At 47.9% G+C, this 26,848-nt stretch overlaps 1 protein-coding gene across 1 annotated transcript in view; it reads right to left on the bottom strand.

The window, feature by feature from the left end:
- Positions 1 to 361: 361 nt before the first annotated feature.
- Positions 362 to 26,848, bottom strand: part of LOC119164866 (uncharacterized) — a 62,951-nt gene continuing 36,464 nt past the window's right edge. The window contains exons 6-10 of the mRNA XM_075872731.1: positions 8,964 to 9,075; positions 8,204 to 8,349; positions 4,559 to 4,686; positions 2,924 to 3,022; positions 362 to 730 (exon numbers count right to left, since the gene is read on the bottom strand). Of these exons, the coding sequence (XP_075728846.1) occupies positions 484 to 730; positions 2,924 to 3,022; positions 4,559 to 4,686; positions 8,204 to 8,349; positions 8,964 to 9,075 (732 nt within the window). The 3' untranslated portion in view covers positions 362 to 483. The remainder of the gene's footprint in view (positions 731 to 2,923; positions 3,023 to 4,558; positions 4,687 to 8,203; positions 8,350 to 8,963; positions 9,076 to 26,848) is intronic.

Genomic DNA, 26,848 nt, shown 5'->3' with positions numbered 1-26,848 from the left:
TGCGGACGCACAACTAAAGCTGTCTAGTGTTTCCACTCGACGGGTGGTCAAGCGTTGCGGGTGGTGTAGAGGATTAAGTAAGAGAGAAGTGTGTTGCGAGCGGGTGGAAGGGCCGGCAGCTGCTACGTGTGAGGTAGATAGTGAAGCCAACGCGCAGCTGCGACTTGACCTAATTGGCACCGCTCCAACACCTGCGGTGCGACGCGAGCATGCTCAGTGGGGATGTACGGAGGGACAGCGTTACACAAGCTGGTAAATTGGCGCCTCCCCATTGAATGACTGGGGAAGGGGGGGGGCTCACTGTACACGCTCCGTAGCTGTTCATGGTCCCCAGAAGAGTGTGCCAAAAACGCAATACGTGTAGCAAACTTAACGCATCTTTACTCAGGTGCAGATATGACAGGCGCTGCTGACTGACAAGAGGGGTGGAAAAGGACGGGATTCACGGGTACGGTGCGACATCCGGGCTGAGACAGGTCGCCGTCACTGTAACTGCGAGCTCGGATAACTAGAGGCGTGAGGCGGCGGCGGCCAGAAGGGTGGCCGTGGATGGTGGTGATGGTGGTAGTGCTGCAGGCAGTCCGAGGAGGATGACGACGGCTCCCTGACCCTAACTGCACCACCGTGGCTCACTGCCATAGCCATCGGCGGGTGCTGCATGCCTGGAGCATGTTCCGTGCCGCCACTACCGCTGTAATCCTGCAGAATGTTGTCGATAGCCGCGAAGAACCTGCATAGAAAGGACACGGGAGCGAATTGTGGTTACCAGTAGCATATAGTTTGGTTTTGTTATGGTTACAGAGAAGACAACAGCGAATTAACTACGTGCTTAGAAAGAAGACATTTTGATGCAATGTAAAATAACCCTATAGCTTCAAAAATCTAGAAAGAGAGAAAGAGAGAGCCATTTGAAAGCATTGCTGTCTTATCCTACCTTTCGCCATCGTCGTCGTTGTCTGGCTGTTCATGGAAGCAGATGGGGAGGGGGAGTGTTTAAAGACACACCAAAAGAACGGCGATGATGCCGATGCTAAATGATGAAGATGCACGTGATCTCGCTAGCTATACTCACGTGCTTATAGTTGCGATGTCCCACGTTTTTATCTCGTTCAACCGGCAGAATATTTCTTGTATAAAGTGCAAGAAATATGTGCCAAGCTTCGACGTTTGCATGTGAACAAGCTATCCCAACATGATTCAGGCTCGTCTGGCTTAGCAGAGTACTAATTCATGCACCGACGCATGTTCGAAGGCGACGTCCTTCCACAGACAGTCATGGGATCAAAAATTTTCACTTGTGTCTGCATTCTGTTCTCATTTATAGCACATCTTCAAAAAACATGTCGCTTCTATTCGTCTATGACCTCGAGACAGTTCTGTACTTTAAATTTATGACGAGGCGACCGCTGTGGCTGTGACAACGCCCACTCTTTTTGCTCATTTGCAATCGGTTAACGAATAAATAAAATCAGAGGTAAAGTACGTGCTTTGACTTATTCCTTGCAACCCACCAAATTCTGTAGCCATATGAAAACGCATTTTGACCAACATTCTTCAGTGACACACGCTAATATTTCATGTTCTTTCCGAAGGTTAAAAGAAGTCATTGACTTATATCTGCAGAAGTAAGAAGTTTTATCACGGGGAGCGACCATGTAAGCTTGTCCTCCCCGCTTCAACCACGTCCGAGATAAAGAAGCTGACCGACGCGTCGCTTTATCGGCAAGCGTCTCGCGGCAGGAGGGGACGAAAACGAAGTCGAGCATTAAAGCTTGCATTTAAATGTGAAATCAATGAAATTAATTCTACCTGAAACAACGGAATTACGCGTATGTGAAAGAAACAGCCGGCACATATGCGGTCACAATGCAATTAAAGCTCCTCTGTTCAGTAAAGTTCTTTTTCTTCTTCTCGTGACAATGCAGACAAAGCTGACGTAAGAAGGACTTGAAATTGTGCGAGATCGTGGTGCAGGTTCATGGCTGCACGTTCGCGACAAGGCACGGGCTTGTTCACACCTGCGAATGGCACTAATCGCACGACCAAGTTATAGTCGCAAATTGCCGGTTTCGATCGAAACGCGTCCGTTGTGGTTCACGCGCTGGCTGCTCAATTTTTCATTCACGTGACTGCAGTCTCACAGGGCCGGGACTTCAAATTATCTTACGATGCATTGGCGATTCGAGCAGACGAGTCTAGAGTGGCGATGGTATAGGTCGCGCGCAGGGATGAACAAGGTTGGTTTGAAGAGCCTCTCGGTCGCCAGTCCTGAACGATCGCGCGAGTGGCGCTAGTCGCGGCTGTCCATGAGGTAGCCTTCGTGTGTAATTACACTACTGTAACTATGAACCCACCGAGAACAGACTTTTTTATTAAATTTCTTAAGAATGAAACCCTTACAGCTCGAGATATAATGTCGGATGTCCGCAAGAAGCCCTCTGCGTCGTTGCCTATCGATAATCAAGCCACAGCAGCGCGTCACCTGAGTATGGCTTAACCTCGCCCATCCGCGCATGTGCAGAGGAGCAGCCATTGCCAAGCCGCGGCCGTAGACGGAGACAGTCCACGCAGCCGCCAAGCGGAGTTTGCCCGGCGAGGCTCGAGCCGAGTGACGAAATATCCGGGGGTGCCACAACAAAATTTGCGCATTAGTTTTTGGCGCCGGAGCATCGACAATCTTGCGTATAGTCTCTGAGAGGCTGTGGTTCGACTCTACTCTGTCTACGTCAAGGGAAGGCTGAGGCATCACCGAACAAAGCGACGTTAAGCTCCTAATGTCAACCAGGTTCAATGTTTCTTCAGCTTTACATCACAGGTATAAACTTCTGCCTTTTTTTTTCATGTTAAATTAATGACTGCATGCACAGCGCAACTTGACCATTATATCGAAATAAAGATGAACTCATTTGATACACCCACGAACCTCTGTGAAATATCCGGGTCATCCAGAGACGTAAGTACGTAGTCCTCCTCTCCAGCTTCAGTGAGAGCTTGTGGTGGCTGCGGTACGTCTGTTGGTTGCCTGCAACAGTTTTAATGCGGAGAGGATCAAGCATATGCTTCGAAGTTCGAGTGTTTTTTATACACGCCACTTATGTAAATCCTGACCATGGAATCTGCTGAGGCAAGAAGCCGATGCCATTTTAGGACACACTGCCTACTTTTCAAGAGATACAAGATAGGCAGAAGTTCAGGGAAATATGAAAGGTTGAAGAGACGAAAAGTTCGTGAACCTTTCGCCTCTTCAAGGTGTCGCTGAAGACGATGAGGCTGAAGCCCTCGAGATACCGCTAGAGCCGACTGTACGACAAGCGGACTTGCCTTCTTGAAGCCTCGAATAAAACAAGTCTTGCAGATAAGTGGGTGAGTTAGTTTGATTTCATACTGAAGGCACGAGGGGCCAGCCCTAGAATTAATACCATAAGGACGAGATAAGTATAGTGTAGTGTTTTTTTTTCTTTTCGAAAAGGCTGTCTGTCGGCTGTCATCATGATGTTCGTTTCGCACCCTTTGTGGCAATATGTGTACTGATGCTGGTTGTATATAAGGGATGCTTGCCAGTAAGAACTTCAGTTGTACAACGTATGTCCTTGTATTTGTCTCATTCTTTGTATTCGTTCAGACACTACCACCTTTTTCCTTCCGTATGAAAATGATTCTACTTGCCGAAACATCGCCTCCAGCGATACCCCTTGCTCACAAACATTTGATCTAGTTCAAAATAGGTCAGATAAATGCGAGCGGAACCACTAGCAGCGATGTGCATTTCGAAAGCCTCGCGGCTTAGACGAAGATTCTGGCGACCTTTCTATGGTGCCGTTCCACGTGTGTATAATCAACATTCAAAGGCACAGCAAACATTAGATAAATCTGAGAGATGTCATCCACAAACTTTTTGCATGAAACTACAAATGTAACAAAAATATACTTCTCGGAAATAAAGCTTCCCAGTTAAAGACAACCTATAAGCCTGGCCCGAGGTTGTAAACCCTGAGAAACGGCTTCCAACAGCAACTCCTGGCAGGAGTGCAGCCAGATTTCTTGCCGGGCACGTTCAATCCCTCTTGATGTTATGTTCGTGTGTGTTAGATCATGTAAAACGTAATAAGTTCCGGGGGTGTATCCTATCCTCGGCCTCTGGCTGTACCAGCACTTTCTGGAGCAACAGAGCTAACTATAGGGCTAAGCGATCGCAACTCTTCGACGATGAATCGCAAGTGTGAAGCGCGGCAAAACAATTTTCAATTTGAAGCAAGCGAATACTGAGTACTTCCACCTTGCGGGCTTCATAACAGCCGATTAGCTATAGGTAATAACGTTTTCTCTCAATTGTTCGCGCGTCCTTCACGTCGTCAATTTTTTTTATTAAACGTGTGGTGTGTGGAATGTCACAAAGCATAAAATGGCCGCTCCGTATAAACAGCATCCTTACACACGGCGCAAACGAACCAAGAAGGACACCGGATAAAGACCGACGCAACACGAGCGCTGACTCACGAAGCGTAAAGGTGTAGATGACGAATCAATCAATTACAGCTGCTGTATAGTATATACCGACCTGCAGAGACGATTTTCCGGCGGCCTGCCGTCCACAGAGAGGATCTTGTCAATGACCTGGAAGACCGTGTCCGCGTGCATCTCGATGGCCGAGGACATCATGGTGGCCATGCTGCATGGGTCCGGCGCCTGCAACATAACAGCGCACATTAAAGGGGATCAATTCGAAGTAGAGCAACGAAAGCTGCAACTGCAAGGTCACCTTGTTTACGCTGATGTTTTCAAATTGCTGTTTAACTAAATGTACTACACTGTCGTCCTTTATGAAAGGGAACAAACAAGCGCGTGGCCTTCGGTGTGTGGCGGCCGCCTAGTGCACCGTCAACCAACGACTCCGAAAAACACGTCCACTTTTGCCGTCATCTCTTGCCAGACAAGATAATGAGTCATGGTTGTTGGACAAGCGCTGCTAGCTAACAATCCTGCTCCGGTATGACAACGCGTGGTGCCGCAAAAAGCGGTGCGCTGTCTTCAGCCGTCGGTTGATGATGCTGTAGGCAGCCGCCGCAGAGCGCAGGCCACGCGCTCGCGTGTTCCCTTTCATAAAGGTTGACACAGATTGGAATGTAATAGTGTGAGCGCGTGGCCGCTTGTGTAAGGAGCACCCGCTTGCGGGCATTTTTGGAAGTAAGTTGTTGCATTGTGGTATACGCACCGTGCATACTTTAGGAGCCGCTACCGTGGCGCGCTGCCTCCAGCGCCAAGGCGCCCACGGCAGAAGATTTGGCGGTATACGGGAGTATAGACGACGCAAGAGGTGGCAATTGGCCGCTGCGCCATGTTTTGGTGCTTCACTTGAGGCGTTTTCGTTCCAGTTTGCTTTGAAAAGACGGTGAATTGTTAGCAGCCATGAGAGAACCGTACTGTTCTCGCGTGTGTATGTGTTTTTTAACAGACTTTGTGGACCCGGTGAACGCGGCCACATCAATTTTTTTGCGAAAACGACAATGGAGGCGACGGGCCCGTTGAACACGGTACGCTCATCATGCACCCTCGGGCTAATGTGGCAGCGAACTCGGCAGTAGCCTGAAACGGACGACAGCGGTGATTGCACAGTCACGGCCGCGGTGATATCGCGGAGCGATATCTTATGCGATGCTATTCTTATCGTCCAACACTCGTATCCGGCTGATCGCGTTGACAACGCGGGCGAACCGTCACCCTGTCCACTGACCAAGCGCGAAAGGCTCGAAAAGCATTGGCATCGGAAAAGGCATCGTTCCGGAGTCGCTCCCCAGTGCGAGCGGCTGAGAGAATCCTTCCGTATCGGCGCCTGTTGCGGCTAGAAGCGCCTTCATGAGTTATGTCTGCACGGAGCCTATAGCGCGCGAGAGAGAGTGTGTTTTTGACACACGACTACTGTTACCAGTCGCGAAGTGCGCTGGAATCTTGGTGGGCCCTAGCTTACACGCTGACGAAAGCGACTCTGCTGCGCCCGCCGTCATTTGCAGCGCGTCATTCGCTGCGCAACGCTGGCGCTACGGTGCACTGCAGAACAACCCCACTGGTGACAGGAAGAAGTAACGGTGCGCCAAGACCGCTGTCACCACAGTGAAACAGCTGTCTTCCACCGGCACCCATGGTTGACGCTCCTGGTATCAGCGGCCACGCGCTTCCACTGTCGCACATCGATTCGTGAGTACCGTACGCGATCGTCTCTTATTAACGAGAACACGTGAGCGGCGTGACCAGTGCTCTGCGGTGACTGTTCAGTGTGCCAGAAAGTAGCATTAAGAGGAAGCGCGTCTTCTATTGGAAACTTATTTCGATATCCTTGCTATCGCTGGCAACAGAGAAACCAGGAGTTCAGGAAAGAATGCTGGTGCCGTTGTCACGCATGTAGCTACCGTAGCGTAGCTTTACGCGATGCTAGCAAAATGATGCGCCGCTAAAAGCGGCTGTGTACAGCACAGTCCCAGTTACGTAGCCGAATGGGGATGAACTGCTTTGATCGTTTTAGCAAAGGCATGCGTCAGCGGTACGATCATGCAGGTGGAAAGGTTGCCGCTGCAAAAAAAAAAAACGCACGGTATTCCCTAGCGAATGGTCGCCTTTTTTCCTCACAGCCCGTTCCCTTCGTCCTCGGGTGTGATGCCATCGGATGAATTCAAGATATATGCCCATTCGGCATCACGTATTGTTAGCCAAGACAGGGAGCAGTGCGCGTTGCACAGTATATGCTTTTGAAGTATGGTGCAGGCGCGTCCACGTCTGCGTAGAGCACGCGAGTGGTCGAACTTGCTCATTGGAGCGACACCTTGCGGCAGTTCTGTGCTCTGAGGTGGTGTGCCCAGAAGCATGCGTGGCCTAATAGACATGCTTACCTGCTTCGCACGAGAGAAAACGGTTGACGCTCTACCTTAACGGAAGCTATTTGGCGCACGAAAAATGCGGACTCGGAAAGACGTGACTCGAGAGCTAACTTGCAACAATGTTTATTTAGGAAACAGGGAAACACATATTGTCACGGGGTCGTGACGTGGCTTAAGACAGGAGACTTTGCGTTGGGATTTAACTGTTTATTTGGGCGAACCTGTGCCCGGTAAACGGAAAGTCCAATTAAAGTAGCAGCGGCGAACGGAGCGTCGGCCGTCGATCAACTACTGACAAGCGGCGAAGCGCGTCGGCATTTATACTCTTGCCGTCGAATGTTCGCTGGCGGTGGCGTACGATCCAGAATAATCTGTACAGTTCGCAGAGTAGGCTGATCTTATCGAAATGATCTACTACAGTGCGGAAGCTTCTCGAAAACTGCAGGCGCGGTTTGCGCTGAGAATTGTGTAGTGTTTTGGGACGATAACAAAACTTGGGAAACGGAACGTGGCAATATATAGGCAACCCCGCCAATTAAGGTGCTCTATAGTGGTCAAGGCACTCGCCTGCAGACCCGCAGATCGCGGGATCAAATCCTGGCTGTAGCAGCTGCACTTTCGGTGAAGGCGAAAGTGCTGTAGGCCTGTGTGCTCAGATTTGGGTGCATGTTAGAGAACCCCAGGTATGGACGAAATTTCCGGAGCCCTCTACTAAGGCGTCTCTCATAATCGTACGGTGGTTTTGGGACGTTAAACCCCAGATATTATTAATATTATTATTATATATAGGCAACATCGCTTTTAGACCATCATCATCACTTGAAATAAACATTGTTTCAAGTTAGCGCCTGTGTGTGTCACGTCTTTCTGAGTCCACGTTGTTTCGTGCGATAAAAAACTTCTCTATGACATGCCAACATGTCCAAAACGCTATACGTTACTAAGCTTGTTCAACCGAAAATGCATGATCACTCGGGGCGCTTTTGACATCTCGATTCCATATGACGAAGCGTTTCGAGTGATAACAAAGCGCGTGTTATCGGTCGAAATGCGTCATTTTTCGGAATCGGGTTGTCCAATGCTCTCTGAGGGTGCGTGCATCTTAGATTAAACAAGCGCACCTCTCAACGTTGTCTCTCGGGCAAAGCAGGCCAGCATGTCAAACAGGCCGCGCATACTCCTGGGCACACCATGTCAGAGCTCGAAACTGCCGCAAGGTGTCGCCTCGCAGAGCAAGGCCGACTGCTTGGGCACGCTGCACAAACGTGGATGCGGACGTTACACTATTTTGAAGGTAAGCTTTCGTATTTCTGCACCACGAATTTTTGGCGCACCTGTCGGTAGTCTGGTGTCGAAGCCACCGTAGTCGCTGCCGTAGCCGTGGAGACTCCGCAGAGGCATTCGAATGGTGGGCACGAACACTGCCACCCGCTAGCCACTGGGCCACCGCTTCCAGCTCCTGGAGCCACCGGTGCCGTGACTGGAAACGAGATATGCACGCATTTTATTTTATTAAGTGTAAAAAGCCTTTAGCTCCCACTGCAGGCGGTCATCATGTGACCATGAGCCTAAGGCCAGCGCCGATATCTGGGCATTCAAAACGAGACATCTGGAAATACACATGAGGTCAACCAGGCATCGTTGTGATCTAAAAACGCGACATCCGGGCAACCAGCCAAAAAGTTTTTAAAAAACGTAGCGTTTGGAAATCAGCCCTTCGTAGAGCACCACATAACACACCATAGCTATTATTTGATTACAGTAGAACACCGTCACGGTGGTCTACTGTTATGACACTCGACTGCTCATCCAATGGTTTTGGTATTGAATCGACCACGGCGGCCGAATTTAGGCAGGCGAAATGCCAGAAGTCCGTGTACTTAGATTTAAAAGCTCGTTAAAGGACGCTACATGATCAAAATTCCCGGAGACCTCCAATGCGGTGTCGCTCTTATCCGTCGTGCTTATGGGACGTGAAACCGCAATTACCAGAAACTATAAAAAAAAAACCGTGCAGGGGTTCTACATAAAAGAGTGGGATAGAATAGGTGTAAGAACTTCTGAATATGTGTCATAAATAGCGTGACTGCTCACCAATCGGAGCGGTGGTCTGCCGGTGAAAGAATGGCTGCACAGCAGTCTCCGGCCTGGGGACCTTGAGCAGCCCGTCCAGCGGGCCGCGCCACTCCCTCGCCGAGCGCTGGACCTGCGACGCGTTCGTAATGGACGGTCACGTGATTCGTGGTCTCGTGGTGGTGAACGTGCAGCATTCGAGCATAGTTTCCACTTTACAAAAGAAATAACCACGCGACTGAATGTTCACGGGGCTTCAGTGAAATGAATACTTTTGCGGTGGTCTTGGTGAAAATCCAAGTCTCGTACAAGTTGTGCTGGAGTACATGCACCCTTCTCATATACTTGAGATGTGGCAACATATGTGGCTACAGATGACTGTAAACCACTACGTAGTTGATCGAGCTACATTGTCACAGTTCTGAGGCTCTATAGATGTGACACCACTCTTATACTTGTAACTGGTGGAGTTGTGGTCAGAGGCGTGGCTAAGGGAGGCACACCGAGCCCCACCATGACACAGATAGCAAGAAATGGCCTTTTTTAAAAGGTACCCTCCTCGAAAATCAAAATGACTACCCCCCTCCCTGAAAAAAAATTCTGGCTACACCCCCATTGGGGTATATCAATATTACTTTTCTGCGACAGTTATGCTGTTTTTATGAGCAATTATTAGGCTACTGAGATTAGGAAAACAGCGAGTTACTCGAGGAAATGATAAAACAAAGTACCACTATCTCTCTGTCAGTCTTATAAGTCAAGCGAGTTTGAATATTGAAATAAGCTACTCGAGGAAATGATAAAACAAAGTACCACTATCTCTCAGTCAGTCTTATAAGTCAAGCGAGTTTGAATATTGAAATAAGTTTCTCCGCTGCTCTCAAATCAGGTGACGGAATCACTCTGTTTCAATTAAGTGGACGCGAGTGGCTTTCGCATGTAAGGAGTGAAGCATCGCTTGATTCTTGAACGGCCAGAACTTTGCATTGCCGCGCTACGTGTGCAAGTGACACACAAACACTTTGCAATCCAATGTGGTGGGTTAGCATCGTGGTGCAACTTTACCATGAAGGTTTCTGACAAAACAAGCAAGAAGCTCTGTCAGCATGCGCTTCATGACCTTGAGCATGTTCTCCCAATCACAAAATGAGCCATTGGTTATATCCTTCCCTCCGTTGATGTAGTCGGTCCCGTCGATTATATAATTTGCCGAGAGACGAGCGAGTCATGTGTAGCGCTTTTTGAAACGTAATTATAAATTCCCTGCTGTGTACAGCGCTAAAATATTTGGCTCACGAGTCCGCAGAGGCATCGGCATACCGATCGGCAGAATTTTCGGACCACGCTCGAAATGTGTTTCGCAAAACAACCCCAGATGGTGAAATTTAGTCTGAAGTGCCACACTGGCACGGCGTGCATCATAATCGTATCGTGGTTTAGGACCTTAAAACACCACGATTTAGCTTTACTGAATTTCATCTGCCTACGCTTCTAAACCGGCTAATGAAGAAACATAACTTTACAATATTTGTTACATCACTGAAAGAACTTATATGTGTGAGATGACACCCACCGAGGTGCTCTAGTGGTTATGGCACTCGAACGCTGATCCGCAGGTCGCGGGATCGAATCCCGGCAGTGGCGGGCGCAATTTTAGATGGAGGCGAAAATGCTTGGTGCCCATGTACTCACGTATTGTTACACTAGAAGCGAAATTCGGGCTAGTTGGTGGTTCATGTTTGGGATGTAACACAGCGCAAACATAGAGACAACGACTGAAGAAGAAACCACAGGGCCCTGCCATCTGTTCTCCAATCTCTCTTTTCGTGCTGTTTTTACATTACACGTTAGAGAACCCTATATAGGTGGTCGAAATTTCCGGAGCCCCTGACCATATACGGCACCTCATTATCATATTGTGGTTGTGGGCGGTTATACCCTAACAAATATTGCGTCTCTCATAGTCGTATGGTGGTCTTGAAACGTTAAACCCCACAAATCAATAAATCAATCCCAACATATGTGATATGGTGACTGCTTTTTTTCTCTGTCTTCATTGTAATGTGTTTTTTTTTTTTTTTTGCAGGGTGGGGGGGTGACCACGTTCTTAAACGCATACATTTGTTCTCCGAGTAGGTTAGCTTGGCCGCTCGCTTCTTTGATATACCCGGTGCACTTGCTTAGAGGTTCAAGGCCCCCTCAAACCGTTTCATTCTCCTCCTAACATACCCTTCTTGCGGAACAAAATTTCAATTTGAAGTTCGATTTGTTGAACAACCAGCACGCACCCTACGGCGGATGCGCCGACGCTGTGGGAAGATTCCATTACGAATACACGCCGTTCCACGCTGCTTTCGCTTACGCACGTCGGGCGCGCACCTCGGCAGCGATCGTGTCGGCGGCGTCAGCTGTTCGGTGTAGCCGGGCGTGCAATGGATGAGCCGAACGGGAAGAGCAACGCTGCCTGTCGTCGGTCGGCGAGGAGAAAGGAGACGCGGCCAGCTCATCAGGCTGCGCAAACATGGCCCTGCGGGCGCCACCGAGATCAAAGCGCGCGCGCGACCCCATCATCGGCTCGGTTGTAGGACGAGAAAGCAGTACGGTATCCCCACTATACTGCGGCAGCAAGTGACAGCGTGCTTTCTATAGGGTCGCGATCAAATCTGTGCAGTTGGGATGGAGGCGATTCAAAAACAGCGGGGCTATTAGAACCTGATGCGTCTGTTACTCTCAATAAGGTTGGTAAGAAAATCGACATGTAAATTGGAGTTGAATACATATTACTACAGAAAATACAACAGGAACGAAGCGCGAGCCATCGTCCTGGGTGCAGTAGTTTTATTTTCGGTGGGAATATGTATTCAAGTCCAAACCAACTAGCACAACTTTCGGCGTTAACCCACTACGATCGGCAAAAGTTTAACAAAAGAGGAGGCCAGCAGTGAGGTTTTTAAAGGGAACTTTCAAGTTTCACGTTTGGTCATAAGACTAGTGTAAACACTGTAACAGCTGCCCCCTATCAACAAGAGTGGGCCATAGACTGCAAGCAGTTCATGACAGATAACCATTCGCGTCATTCAGGATAAACAGCCCGCACTTCCAAGTGTCCGGGCCTCGGCAACCGATGTCTGCTTGCAAATGCAATTTCGAGGCATTTGATAACCTTCATAAACAGGGTCGGCGACTAGGAACCTTCATTTTTTCTGTATGCACAAGACAGTGAGCTCCGCGAAGTGACTGCATGTTGATACCGCGGCAAAAAAATGGCGGGAAACAATATCTGTAGATCGACCAGTCTGCCTTCATGGGACATAAAAGGCCGTGTTGTCAGACTCGCTTTCGTTCAGCCTATCTGCAGCGATATCAACTTACGCTTTATTTTTGCTCATCCGCAAATGCTACAGTTCCTAATCCCCAAGACATGAAAAACCGTCGAAAGTGGGTGACTAACCCCCGTATTAAGAAACGCTCCTCGACTCGAATTCCATCTTTCACTTGACTGAGTTGAGCACTGCGCCGCTGCTCGACTGATATTGACACTGCGCTTCTCAAGAATCACTGCAGAATATTGCTGATATGCAGTGACTTGGTCTGCCAAGAGACGGCGCTCCCGTCGACTTTTTCAAGTCGGGGAGAGTTCTTGAGTGAAGGAGCGTTTGGGAATACGGGGGTTAGTGTGGCTGGAGCTAAAGTTTACGCAAGTGGTTTTGACGCTAAAGCACAAACTTCTAAATCCTGACACACATGCAATTTTTAACTTGTGTTTACGTATTTACGAGTCCATAAACTATTTCAGCAGAGTAAATACCGATAAATTTCATGCCTTTGTAGAGCTTGCATTTTAAGCGTGTTTCACACCTATATCTCCACAGCACTCTTTGTCCCTAGCTGTTCTTTCACTTGTACACCTTCTGCTCTTTCTCTTTCATTCAGCACAAAACGCCTCGAAAAAAAAAAAAAACGCAGTGCTCTATCAAGTGTCAAATGACCATCATCTACTAGGAACAGTCACGGGCTTAACATGTGGGTGTTTCATCCACGGAGTCACCATCTCGAAAAATTTCATTTTTGCATACATGCGCGCATGAATCGCACACACGAACATAAACAAAAATATGATTGCAATTCACAGAAAAAAAACACATTGAACTGTGAAACAGCCTCGGCCATATTCGTTCGTTGTGTATAACTGGGATTTCGAACAGGTTAGTAGGTTGTATACGATAATCTTGTACTATTCTTTTATTGCGTGTTAGATTCTCGGAAAGTGTTCGTATGTTTCTCCTTTTTTTAAATATGTTTAAGGACTGATGTGCATTTACTCAAGTGTGTGGCACCAGACACGTATCTCCTCTTACGTGATGTCGCCGCACTATTTTCAGCTACCACAAAACTACGCAAATTAACACCTACATGGACATTAATGTCAGTACTACATGTACAGGTAAACAAAACAGATCATATATGTTCCTACACACGAAACGTCCACACAAAACAGAAGAGTTCATCATTATGTTTACACAACAGACACTGGACTATTGCGAATTGTTCTCCCAAAATGCCGCACTCAAATATACAACTTTCATATTTGCTGAAAAAAAAAATGGCCCTGTATCTGCATGTTATACTGCAAAAGTCGTCGAAAGACGGAAGCCTTGCGTCTGGAGTGAGTGAACAAATCGTTTATTTGATGTTCTGCGCAAGAAAATCGGTGAATGGTATTCTGGAGGTGCTGCGTCAGAGTACATCGAGCGTGCAGCGGAGGCGAACGAGCGCATCAAGTCACTTCACACGTTAGAGTCCCTCGATCTTGACCAAAAGGCTTTATCACACGTGAGGCATGAGCGCTATCTGGCAGTAATCTTGTAAAACGATGAGCGCACAGCGTGCGCGCCCATCTCGGAGGTGATGCAGCGTAGAACGCAAGGCGACGGGTAGGTGCCACCACCGTGCCGTCTTAGCAAAGCGTTGGAAACACTCGCCTTTTCGTGTAATAATTACATCTTCAACGCAGCGTGATAAGCGCTACGGTCCTTAGAATTACTTATGTATGCTTTTCTAGTAAAAAGGCACACATACAGGCTATTGACACGTTGTTATTGTGCCTCAGATATGCGCAATAATTGCTTTTTAATTTACAATCGCACAAATATGAACGCTGAACCTTGAGAAATATTGGTGGGCACTGCGGATGGGCTCGGCGGTTTGATTTATCGTCAGGTGCCGTTCGAACTTTAAACCTCCACCACTTGAAATACAACGGTTCAGCTGACGCTTTATTCAAGCAACAGCAAGATGGCGCCGGTGATGAAGAGGAACGGGGCGAAGACTGATGATGGTTATTGACAGATGAGGAAGATGACGTCCAATGAATTCTTACAGTATTGTTAAGAGTGGACAAACAGACAAAAGGACAGACAGGCAGACCAATATTTTCTCGTCGAAAGTCCCCAAGACAGACTATCGTCTTCAAAAAATGCCCGGGTTCTTTACGTGGCAGTTGAGTATTCCACAACAGAGCCACACTCATGCTTGGAACTCCTTCGCAAGCAGATCCTACACAGACGTCATGTCGGTCGAGGAATCAAGTTAACGTATGTAATGTAGCGTGGCAGGAGAGTGAAATAACCAGTCATCACACAATGCTAACTGCGCAACGGGCGAGTGGTTTAAATCTTCCCATCAACTATAAAATCCACAATTCTTCATCGTCATCAGCCACGACATCAACGAAGTGTGTATAATGCCTTGTAGCTTGATTGATACGCCCCCCGCCACCCCTCCAACCTGGCTAAGCCAGTGCCTGCGACAACTCTGCTGATGGGCTACTGAATTGTCCTCCCTGCCAGTACATTTGTGGTTTAAAAAGGTGGAAGCCGGTACCAACTTTGTATGTTGCGTGCTTACCTTTTTCTTTCTTTTTCGTGTTTTTTTTTTTCAGTGTGTGCACATGTGACTGAGACATGTGCCTCGTTAATAATGTAGGTCCATAATTGTTATCATTTTATACCATGATTTTTTCGTACCCATACAATTGTATAAGTATGTGAATATAGAATGTTTGTTGACACTTTCCAACCCACTCCTGTAAAAATCCCTGACGGGACTGACAGTAATGTTAAATAAACAAATAAATAAATAAATCTAAAGTTAGAATAGAGTTATCTAATCATCCTTATGGGAATCTTTCACCATGATTGTTTTTGTGCGAAACCACGGCTGGCATCATGGCACGCATATTTCCACAACATTTTCGGAACCAATTTTAGGGGCTTTGTATTTCCACTGGTATCAGTTACCCACCCAAATTGAGGCGCTTCTTCCCTCTGAATACTGAAGAGATCACACCAGTGCTCATCCCCTATAGCCTCAGCAGTTCCGCACATTATTAGTGAGCGGCAGTATAGGTGTATACTTTAGGGCCATTCCACGCGCTACCCGCACAGCCGCAACGCACGTGCCGGGACCCCTGCCGCACGCAAGCGGGGGACAAATAAGCCAATGGGCGACGCTCTTTCACCTTCTGTTTGAGAGTGGTAGCTGTGCCGGCACGTGTGTTGCGGCTGTGCGGCTAGTGCGTGGAACGGCCCACATGGAGCCACCCACATGGAGCAGTGCACGTGGAGCGGCGGCACGCTCGCACGCTGTCAGTGAGAAGAACAGCTGCACGGATGATGCTTCATCCTCCGCTTCGCCGGGCTTCAGTTCATTTGATCTCCCTAGGATGGCCTCGAAATTGAGAAATTCCTATTAAAGTGCATGCATAACACGCCTGAGTCGATAAATTACTTTACGCTTTCTTCTTCCGTCACACGAGTGGCATATCGCGATTTTTTTCGCAGGGTATGTTTTAGCAGTGGCGATGTATTCACAAGAGGTGTTACTGTTTTGGTGCTTCCGTGGAAATGATTTTACATTGAGAGTCTCGAGGAGTGCAGTGTTTTTTTCTTTGTTTGTGCGTGTTTAAGGCTGATGTACGAGACCTTGCAGGCCTGGGCCGGCAAAACTTGTGGAGCTCACTCAGACCCACTGATCAAATATATTGTCTGCTTAGCGCTTACTCTGAATCGGACACACCATACTTTTCATGAGCCGGGCTCGCCCGGACTCGACCTCGGCAAATAATTATTGCCCCGGACTCACTTAGACTCATGGCTCGATGCGAGTCAGACTGAATCTGAGTGAGCTGGCTAGTTAGTCAGCCTAGAATCGACTTTTTCGACCACGTTGTCAATGCAATGCTCTTCTACACCAATGTGACGTAATTATTTCCCTCCTTGGCGCCTATTGATATAGCGCTCGCACAAGAATTTTCAGAAGGTTTGCATGCTAACATGTCATTCAATTCTGTGTGTAATTTTGAGCAATGCTTTCTTTTTAATAACGGAAAGTATTTTTACAGATTGTGTTTACTTTTTGTAGCTTGTTTTACGTACATTTGTTGCTATCTCGGCAAACCGCTATGATATCACGTGAAACAACTATTTGATGGAGTAGTAGGTGCATAATGACAAAAGTTATTGTCCATATGGCCTAACGAAAGCCCCAAAAGACTAATCTTACGTCGTGTTTATTCCATGTCGGAACCTCCTTTCGCGTATCAGAGTTCACAACGCGACATTGACTTGCTTGTCCCCCACAGCGTTGTAGCTACACGATGCTCGACATACTCTCTTGTTGATTATTTTTCACGTTCTGGGCTGGGACAAGGAAACGAGAAAGAAGAAGAGCGGGAGCGAGGGACGCGGGGACACTCAAGTGAAAGCAGAACGCTTCCGAACGCAGTTAAATAAACAAGTTTTTTCCCCTTATACTAAAGACGGAGTTGAGTCTGATCGCAGTGTCTGGAACGCCATCGTCTAAACATTGGTGCCGAAGAACCGGGATTGAAAACCAGGACCCTACAGACGGCTACCAGTCAACTGCAGCGGCATGGAGCGACTGAAGTCGAAGTGGACATCGCGGCGAGCACAGAACACGAGGATTATAAACGAGGCAAGTGAGCTCCTCGCTAACGACTCTGCCTCCTATGACCAGCTCAACTCCATATATGAGAGGCTGAAGGCTAATAACGAAGAGCTTACAACCTGAACAACGAGATTGAGCCGCATATACCTGACGAGGAGTTCGAGGACGAGTATAACGCTGTCTTGCAATACGAGGACGTTGCTACGCGCATTCTCGCTGAGATTCTCAGCAAGAAAGATCGCATGCTAAGGACATCGACCGGAACTCAAGAAACAGTTGCCCAGACAGTCGTAGCACCATCAGACGGAACTGGAGTTAAATTGCCTAAACTGGCAATAGCTCCTTTTTTTTGGAGACCTATGCAAGTGGACCGAATTTTGGGAACAATTTTACCAAATTGTTCATAGTAACAATCGCATCACTGCCACAGAGAAGTTTCATTACCTGCGACTGTATCTTAAAGGAGACGCTGCGTCAATAATTCCGGGCCTTCCGACGACAGAAAGTTGCGACAGTGACGCCATCAAAATGCTACAGAAGCGATTTGGGGACAAGACGCGCCTGGAGCAAGAATATTTTGCCAAGCTACGGATGTTTAGCCCTGTCCGTTCATCGACTGACACCAAAGCGCTACGCAGCTTGTACGACCAAGTTCTCGTGAATATCCGAGGCTTAGAGACTTTGGGTGTGCACAAGTCGTCTTTTTCGTCAATGCTCTGCGACATCCTACTGCGTGCTCTTCCACGGGATATAGTCGTGCAGTATCATCGATCATGTGCCGTCCAGTTGGCATATGACTCGAGAGCTGAAGCTACACCCGTGGGACTAGACCGTGTGCTCAACCTCCTGTGTATCGAGCTGGAAAGCCTGGAGAAGAGTGATTTTAAGGATGCCAAAGGACGAGAACATGGAACACTCCCCATGGCCAGTCAGTCGACGTGTTCTCGGCGTGGGAAACCGACGTCATCTGTGCTTCACAGCAACTCGGTACGAGAAAAAAAGGACAACTGCGTATTCTGCTCGTCCAGCCATCACGAATCGGAAGCCTGCACAGCTGACTTGTCACTGACGCAGAAGAAAGAACTGCTTTCCAACGACAAAAGGTGTTTCCGCTGCACCACCAAAGGACATCGGGCACGGGACTGCAAAAAGAGTATTTCCTGCTCCAGATGTCAAGCTCGACACGCTACAAGCATGTGCGATCCCGATAGGTGTTCGCGAAAGTCAGACTATGCTAACAAGAGCTACGAAAAAACTACGACAGTCTGTGCATCACTTGGAAGAAGACCCGTCAAGGAAGACTCTACCACTTCCGTTTTTCTTCAGACTTTCAGAGCATGGGCCATGAATGATGACACCTGCCGCTACATACGAGGCATTTTCGATGGTGGCAGTCAGAGGACTTTCGTAACTGAAGATCTGTCCAAGCACCTCAAGCTGAAAAGCGTGGGAGCAACTCGAATAGCCTTCAATACTTCGCAAATACATCGGAGCAAGAGGCTAAGAGGCATTGCATAGTAGAACTACGACTGCGAAGCCAGTTTTCCGACGCGGAAATAGTCTTGACTGCAATAGAGATCCCAAGCATCTGCCAAGACATCGCAGAGACTGCAATGAACGTAGCCTTCGTTGCGTCTTTCAAGAAGCTGGGAAACGATGTTGCCGATGAGCTCCAACATCCATCTATCATAACTAAGAGTGGCATCAGCGTACTTATCGGGTCCAATCAAATGTGGAAAGTGTTGACCGGCGAAGTTTCACGGTGCGAAGGCAACGAATAACTAATTGATCGCACTGAACTCCAAGCTTGGATGGACCTTCCAGGGAAGCACATCGCACTTGGTGTCCCGCCCAACTACTTCACAAATGATGGTGTGCGTGCTAAAAGCCCAAGCTACCGATTCCGACGAGATTTTGTCTCTTTTTGGGAACTTGAAAACATAGGAATTAAGGACACGATGAACAAGCCACCTGAAATGAGCAACACCATGAGGCATTTTGAGCAAACGATTAGCTTTATAAACGGAAGATATGAAGTGACCCTCCCTTGGAAGGATAATTTCGAGCTTGCAAGCAACAGGCAAGTAACCGTTACTCGACTGGACAAGCTTGTCAACCGTCTCAACTTCAGAAAAGGACTGCTCGAAACGTATGACCGTACCATAAGGGAGTACTTGAGGGCAGGACACGCTGAAGTAGTCAGTGACGTACCTGCAGAGGTGACGAAATGATATTACATGCCGCACAAGGAAGTCATGTGTGAACAAACACTGACGACGAAAATGAGAGTGGTGTTTGACGCTTTGTCACATGCCAAAGGATGCAAGTCCCTTAATGACTGCCTTCAAAAGGGTGACAACTTATACCAAGACCTCGTGCAAATTCTGCTACGCTTCAGAACGCACCCGGTGGCAGTTATCGCGGACATAGGAAAGGCATTCCTTCAAGTTGCGATTCGGGAGGACAACAGAGACGCTTTCCACTTTCTCTGGTTTGCAGAAGGAGATTTATCCAAAGGCAAGCTGCAAGAGTGGAGGATGACACGAGTGCCTTTTGGAGCTACATGTAGCCCATTTTTGCTCACAGCTACTATTCTCTACCACGTGAAAAGAGCACCGGCTGTCATGGCACAAACAGCGCAAACTCTTGCCGAGTCGTTTTACGTGGATGACTTAGTCACTGGTGCCGACACAGAAGAGGAAGCCGCTAAACTATGCCGAGAAGCGCACACAATAATGAAATCAGCCGGCATGACATTACGAAAATGGACAACAAATTCAGCAAATTTGATGCGCACGCTTGAAAATCAAGTGGAATCTACTAGTAATGAGATGGTCGTTCGTCACGAAACGTCGGTCAAGGTCCTGGGTTTGGTTTGGAATCCTGCAAAGGATGAATTCAACTTTTCGGTTGAAAATCTACTCCGGTTTTTGACAGCACAGACGGGTACAAAACGATTTGTGTTGCAGTCAGCATCAAGAATATTAGACCCGTTGGGATTTGTAAGACCATATACTATTGCCATACGAATATTGTTTCAGAGACTGTGGATACGAGGAATTGGCTGGGATAAAGTCCTACCCAATGACCTGCAAAAAGAATGGAATGATTGCGTCATCCAGCTGCCTCAACTGCAAGACGTCGTCGTTCCTCGCTATCTGGGCGGCGGAGCAAGGAAGACCAATTTGCTTCAAGTACATGTTTTCTGCGATGCCAGTCCAGTGGCATACGGAACAGCGATATACGCCGTATCAAGTCCTGAGGAGCCGATACTGTTGATTGCGAAGTCCCGTGTAGCACCCATTAAGGAGGCAACGCGGCCGCGATTGGAGCTGCTGGCTGCCTTAATCGGCTCAAGAATGTTGGCATACGTGATAAGGGCTTTGAGGAATGTTCAAGTTGACTACACGATGTGGACAGATTCCGCCATTGTGTTGTCATGGATAAAAGGTGACGTCAAAAAGTGGAAACAGTTCATAGCCAACAGAGTCAATGAAATTAGGTGCACTACAGATCCATCAAAGTGGAGATACTGTCCTGGAACGGACAACCCGGCGGACCTACTCACACGTGGCGCGACGCTTGAAAGACTGCTGTGCAGCTCAAAATGGTGGCATGGTCCCGAGTGGCTAACTAAACCGATGTCTGAATAGCTCCTACAGTTCTGTGAACTAGACATAGCGGAAGCCACCCAAGGTGAAGTTACAACAGTCCACGTCGCACTAATGACACGCTTCTCAGTTCTGATAATTGATATTCAACGGTACAGCAGGCTTCAACAGCTACTCAGAGTCACTGCGTGGATTTTCAGATTTACTGACCGATGCAGAAAAAGAAGTAATCATACAGGAGATCTCGTGGCAACAGAAATCCTGAACGCTGAACAGTATTGGTAAGATGTACACAAAAGCAAGGCTTTCTTGAAGAACTCACCACTTTGACCAATGGCCAACCAGTCGAGTCTACATCTCGAATCGCTGAACTACGCCCTTACATAGACAAAGACGGAATTCTTCGGGTTGGAGGCCGTTTATCTCTCATGCATTCCACACAAGATGTCAAGCACCCAATCATAATGCCGTCAAGTCACCACTTTTCGACACTTTTGGCAAACAGAGCCTATCTTCAAGTTTTACATGGAGGAGTTAGAGATACACTTACGCAGCTTCGGGAACGCTACTGGATTTGTCGAGCTCGCTCTTTGGTAAAAAGAGTGCTGCATGGCTGCAATATATGCAAGCGTTTCAGTGTGGGCCCAGGAACTGCTGAGACTGCTCCGTTAACAAGTCATCGAGTGACACCAACGAACCCGTTCGAAGTTGTAGGAGTCGACTTCGCGGGCCCTCTGTATGCACGCACGGAGAAAGGGGACACGAAGTGCTACGTTGCACTTTTTACGTGCGCCGTATCTAGAGCCGTGCATCTCGAGCTTGTCTCGGAAATGACATCCGAGGCTTTCCTGCTGTGCCTACGACGATTTGCAGCTCGGAGAGGATTACCTAGGGTGATCTATTCTTCTGACATCGCACGAAGCTTTCACAAGACATCGGCAGACATAAAGCGGCTAAACCGAATGTTCTCTGAAGAGGACGTCGCTGGTCACCTCAGCACCAACGGCATTTCGTGGAAGTTTATAGCACCAAATGCTCCTTGGTGGGGTGGGTGGTGGGAGCGCCTTGTACGATCAGTGAAGCTTCCGCTGCGAAAAATTATCGGCAAAGCTCGTCTGAACTACGAAGAAATATCGACAGTGCTGGTGGAGGTCGAAGCAGTCGTAAACTCTAGGCCTCTGACTTTCATCGAGACAGATGCAGGATAACCTTGCACTTTGACGCCAGCCGAACTTCTCCTTGGACGAAGATTGACTTCCATACCGTATGCGACCGCTGACGAAGTCAACAGTAATTCCAAACGATCAGACGCCATACGCAGACACAACTACAGGAAGCTGCTGGTTGAAAGTTTTTGGAAGCGTTGGCAAAAAGAATACCTGTTGCAATTACGATCTGCACACTTAAATCAAATACAGCATTGAAGCAAGGGGACATCGTTCTCGTGCATGCGGACAACACGCCACGCCAGCTATGGAAGCTTGCAAGGGTCACAGAAGTGTACCGCAGCGCAGACGGTCTCATTCGTTCTTGCAAGATCAAGTTGCAAGGCGGTCACCTTGCGATCAGGCCGATACAAAGACTGTACCCACTTGAACTATCTGTTTAACTTTGCGCGGCCGGGAATGTTGATTATTTTTCACGTTCTGGGCTGGGACGAGAAAGAAGAAGAGCGGGAGCGAGGGACGCGGGGACGCTCAAGTGACAGCAGAACGCTTCCGAACGCCGTTAAATAAACAAGTTTTTTTGCCTTATACTAAAGACGGAGTTGAGTCTAATCGCAGTGTTTGGAACGCCATCGTCTAAACACTCTACATATATGGCAGCCGTGCTTCCCACTGAGGTGTTTTTTAACGTTGACGTGCATCCATCTTGCGACCATGCTAATCGCATCTGCAAGATTCTGCGTTTTGAACTCTGGTTCAAAAGCATTATACCTAAACTGGTAGAGTTGTGCCGTCTGTAACCTCCTTCTCAGTCACGTCTGTTCAGCAACTATTTTCAGTAGGGTCTCCTATTTCTGAGATGATGATTCAGACAACCTAGTCAAGTGCGTTTGCTAAAGTGTTTTCCTCACAAGTGAGGGAAGGGAGCTCTCACGTGTAAGTCTCCGTCGCTTGCCCGTTCATGTTAACACGCCGAGACCAATACTGCACTCACCGGACCACTGGAACAAATTTCAAGTCTTACAAAAGCTGTCCTCAAAGAAAACCTGGCAGCTATGAGTGCGAAAAAAAAAGGCCCAGAATTGTCTTTGGAAATTAATTACTACTTGATTTCAATGCCGTACGTATCAGTTCTCACAACGAATATGGCGTTATCTTGGCGTCAGAGAACACCAATTCCGTCACCTAATTGCACACCGAGCCCAAATAAGCTATAGCCACGGTGTTTTTCTCGCGTGCTCGTAAGACACAAACGTATATAGTACAGAACCACCGGTACAGACACACGCAGTGTGCAACCACGGCTGCGTTCGCACCAATAAACCAAGCGCATAGAGGCGCAACAGAGGGCGCCACGGGAGCACGCGCATGCGCAAACGCGCCTCCGGTTGCGGCCGCACCGCGGCGCCTGCGCGGCGCGCATTCGCTACTAAGTGGCCCATTTTTGGCGTCATTAGTCGCCGAGTCCCGTGGGGAGAAGGGGGGGGGGGCGACCGGACCGAAACCTAATAATGCTAATGGGCGGTAATTTAGCTCGCCCCCTCTGCCTCCCGTCATCTATACAGCGCGAGGCTTCCACAGCGAGAACAAGCGGCGTTTCCTGTGAGTGCGTGCGCATCGTATAGAGGAATTCGCTCACGGAACACCGCGATCGTGAAAACCCTCTGTCGTGTGTGCGAGCGTATACCGCTGTGCTGCAGCCGTCTCCTCAAAAGGCTTCCAACGCGCTGTAAGCGCCGGAGCACATAAACACGCAAGAAAGGCAAGAAAGATGAAACAAATAAGGTAACTGTGAGAGTAATAAGTTTAGTGCTGCACTTTGTCTATTCCACGCTCTTTCTACAATGCACTTTCGTTGTTTTTTATGCATGTAAATGCACGAATGCAGCTGCACAGACTGACGAGCCCAATTTTCCATCCTCTTTCTTGCGGCTTCGAACAACATCCGTACAGATCGCGCCCACAAGATTTTGCATTCGTTAACTGCCGTACCAATGCTCTTCTTCCGTCCGAGCGAGAGAAAAAAAAGGTCTATTTTAGTGGCGCGGTTATCGGCGGTTATTAGCTTTTACCGAACGCTCGCCGTGTATTGAGTTCGCCGCGCTTACACAGTTGCAGGTCGTACAACTTTGAGCTACACCTATTTGCGGAAAGCAAGGTTTTAACAGCGAGATCCGCCATCTTCTGGAAATGGCGCGCTATAATAACGATGTTCCTCGCGATACAGATAGCTCTTTCTTCTATTTTGTTTTCTTGCTCTTTCTTTTCATACTCTTCTTCACAGGCGTTCCGATTTTCGAGTTATCCGTCCTTATCGAGCTATCTTCATGAAATTATTTTGAGTAATTCTGTCGCTCATTCCAAGTGAATGCCAGTACTTCTTTGACCCACTCCCGCAGTAGTGACGAAAACAACCCCTGCTATCATTGTCATACAACTAAAGTGATCCACCACAAATCAATCAATTAACTTAAGTAATCTGCTGAAATACAGGTAGTTTGTCAGTGCGATGTTAGTTTCCTTTCACTGCGTTGTTATGATTAGCGCAGATTGATTTGATCTAGTTTTCTGACAGCTTCATAAAATTTGTGCGCATTTCTCAGTCAACTTTTAGAGAAACGTAAACACCTGACTAAGTTTTAAGAGCACGCAATCTATAAGTAACGGACCGATCAGAACTTGACATAGATAACTTCTGTAGGTTTGTGATTACGAATTTTCTTGCATAACCAGAACTTGCTTGCGTCATTCCCTGGTAAAATTAAGTAGGTGTGGTTAAACCCCAGTCGATTATTTGTATTTCCCTCGATTCACGTCGTCCATAAAAATAATTGTGGTTGAATAAAATAAGCTAAAAGCATAGACGAGTTTTACTTGACTAATTCTTTTTAGGTAATATTTCTTTGCTAAGTGATATCTTTGCGTTATGATGACTGTGCATGACCACATGAGCACCATGCGTTTGTTCGTTTGTTTCAGTTTGAGTTTTGACGCACCACGACAAATATGTTGCCGTCGCAATTCAACCGTGGCCTTTTCTCTTTCTGACAGAAATGACTTGGAATCGCATGCTTACTATTGTGCAGAGTCCTGACTACATGATAACCACGTCACAAGCTCTTTTTCGGCATCCAAGCTTTATGTAGTGAAATATCCAGTCAAATTTTCAATAAATAAGTAAATAGTATCTGCTCCTTTATTGATATTGTGTCAGCTAAACATGGCTGTGGTGACAGCTTTATTGGGGTAATAATACTTTCAGACGTGTTAGGTAATTTTTCTGATGATCTGTTCTGCATCGTCAACAAACATACTGGTGGTTTCTCAACATCACTGCGAAGAATATTCGCTTACTTTCATTCGCCCAGAAACACCCATTTTGGTATAACAACTACAGTGTTGCATCGATGAGCTCGAAAGAGGTTCTTAGATATGAGGTTGTTTTACGCTTAAGTGCACAAGAAATCCAAGTATACATAAGTTAGTGCACACAATGTTCCTCGCTGATACGTAGCCGAGAATTCTAACGGATGGACAACCGTCAGCATAGCCGATGCTGCCGATACTACTCGTGCCGATAGCTCATTAATCCCTTTCTTGCCCACTGGACTAATTCTCTCGTTTCCAATGAAGTAAAGAATATCGCGAATGGATCATAATGAATCGCACCATGAAATAGAAGAATCACGGTGTTATTTCTCTTAAGCTTTTTAAGTGTAACCATGTATGTTAGGTTCCCATGCTGGCGAAGACACCAACACGGCAACCTAGCAAACTCTAGAGCTCCCATCCAATTCCCTTCTGCGAGCAAGAGGTATCAGGTATATAGCTCTCTCCCAAGTCGGCCGCACCCCGTATCCAAAAGACCTGAGGGTGCGGGACATCATCCTTATACTTCAATACCAAAGGTGTCAGCTCGAAGGTTACGGAAGAGATGTTGAGGACAGCAAGGGTGTTAACCTCCGAATCTTCTTTTCTTCCGTACTCCTTGCGCATGACACCTTCAAAACTGAGCCATGTTGCCCAACATTGCAGGCTATGCTGATCGTCCTCATACCATCACCATCCGCACAGATTTATCAGGACTATTCGCACTCAAGCCATCATGCAACGCATTACACTAGACAAGGATGAAATATATAGAGACATAAAGAAATCCCGACTGGCTTATCAGGAACAAGAACGACACCAATAACGTGGTGATTTTAGAGACAGGACTAGCACTTGACCTGTCTCTCTCATGGATTCTTCTTGTTAAGCGCTGAAATCCCCACGTTATGTAATTACCAACTCGCCCAACAAGCTCTTATTGAGTACTTAAAATACATCATCATCGTCATCAGCCTGACTACATTGTGGTAATTGGCCGCGTGGTCACCTTGCTGTTTTAGGTCCCTTCTTCGTCCTTGTATAGTTGATTGATTGATATGTGGGGTTTAACGTCCCAAAACCACCATATGATTATGAGAGACGCCGTAGTGGAGGGCTCCGGGTCCTTGTATAGTGTCGCGCATTGAATTATGGTTCAGTACGATGTCGCTCACATGCCACTTCATTCGCTCAAGTCCATCGCGGGGCCAGACGACACATGACGCGAACACGCTGGAAACGGGGCACCACAACATCGTCAAACACGACACGTCCTCCTCCCGCCTTTTTCGCCATCCTGCACGATTTTGAGGGATCCGTGGCACATGATTCATTTTTATTCTCTTGTTGTCCTCGCTGCCCGGTTCCGTCATCGATTCTCGCGCGTCGCATTTTGCAACGCAACAGGCGCGAGCGGAGGCCACCACAGGGAGGAACGCGGAGAGGAGAGAGAAGCGTGAGTGGCGGCTCCTCGGCAGGTAAAGGCCGAGTGATCGACTGACGACGTTTCGGCCTATTCGGCGAAGACAAGGAGGGGGCCGAGACGCGGCCGTTTATACCGGGAATGGGAAGGCGGTCATTTTTCAACGGGAGCCGCTCCGTTTGAGAGGCAAATGGGCGCTTGTTTGCGCGTCGTCTGGGGCCGCTGTCCCTCCCGCCTCCCTGACAAATGGAGCTCCTCGGCCGGCCACCGCGCCGATCGCTCGACGAACGGAGACGAGCTCGTTGCCGCGGCTTTACAGCGCGGCAACGAAATACGCTGCGGTGGAGACCCCATATGGGCGTCGTCTCG

The sequence above is a fragment of the Rhipicephalus microplus genome, chromosome 9, assembly GCF_043290135.1.
Source record: "Rhipicephalus microplus isolate Deutch F79 chromosome 9, USDA_Rmic, whole genome shotgun sequence".
NCBI lineage: Eukaryota > Metazoa > Arthropoda > Arachnida > Ixodida > Ixodidae > Rhipicephalus > Rhipicephalus microplus.
Note: the sequence above shows the minus strand (reverse complement) of the source record. Positions and strands in the feature narration are given on the sequence as shown.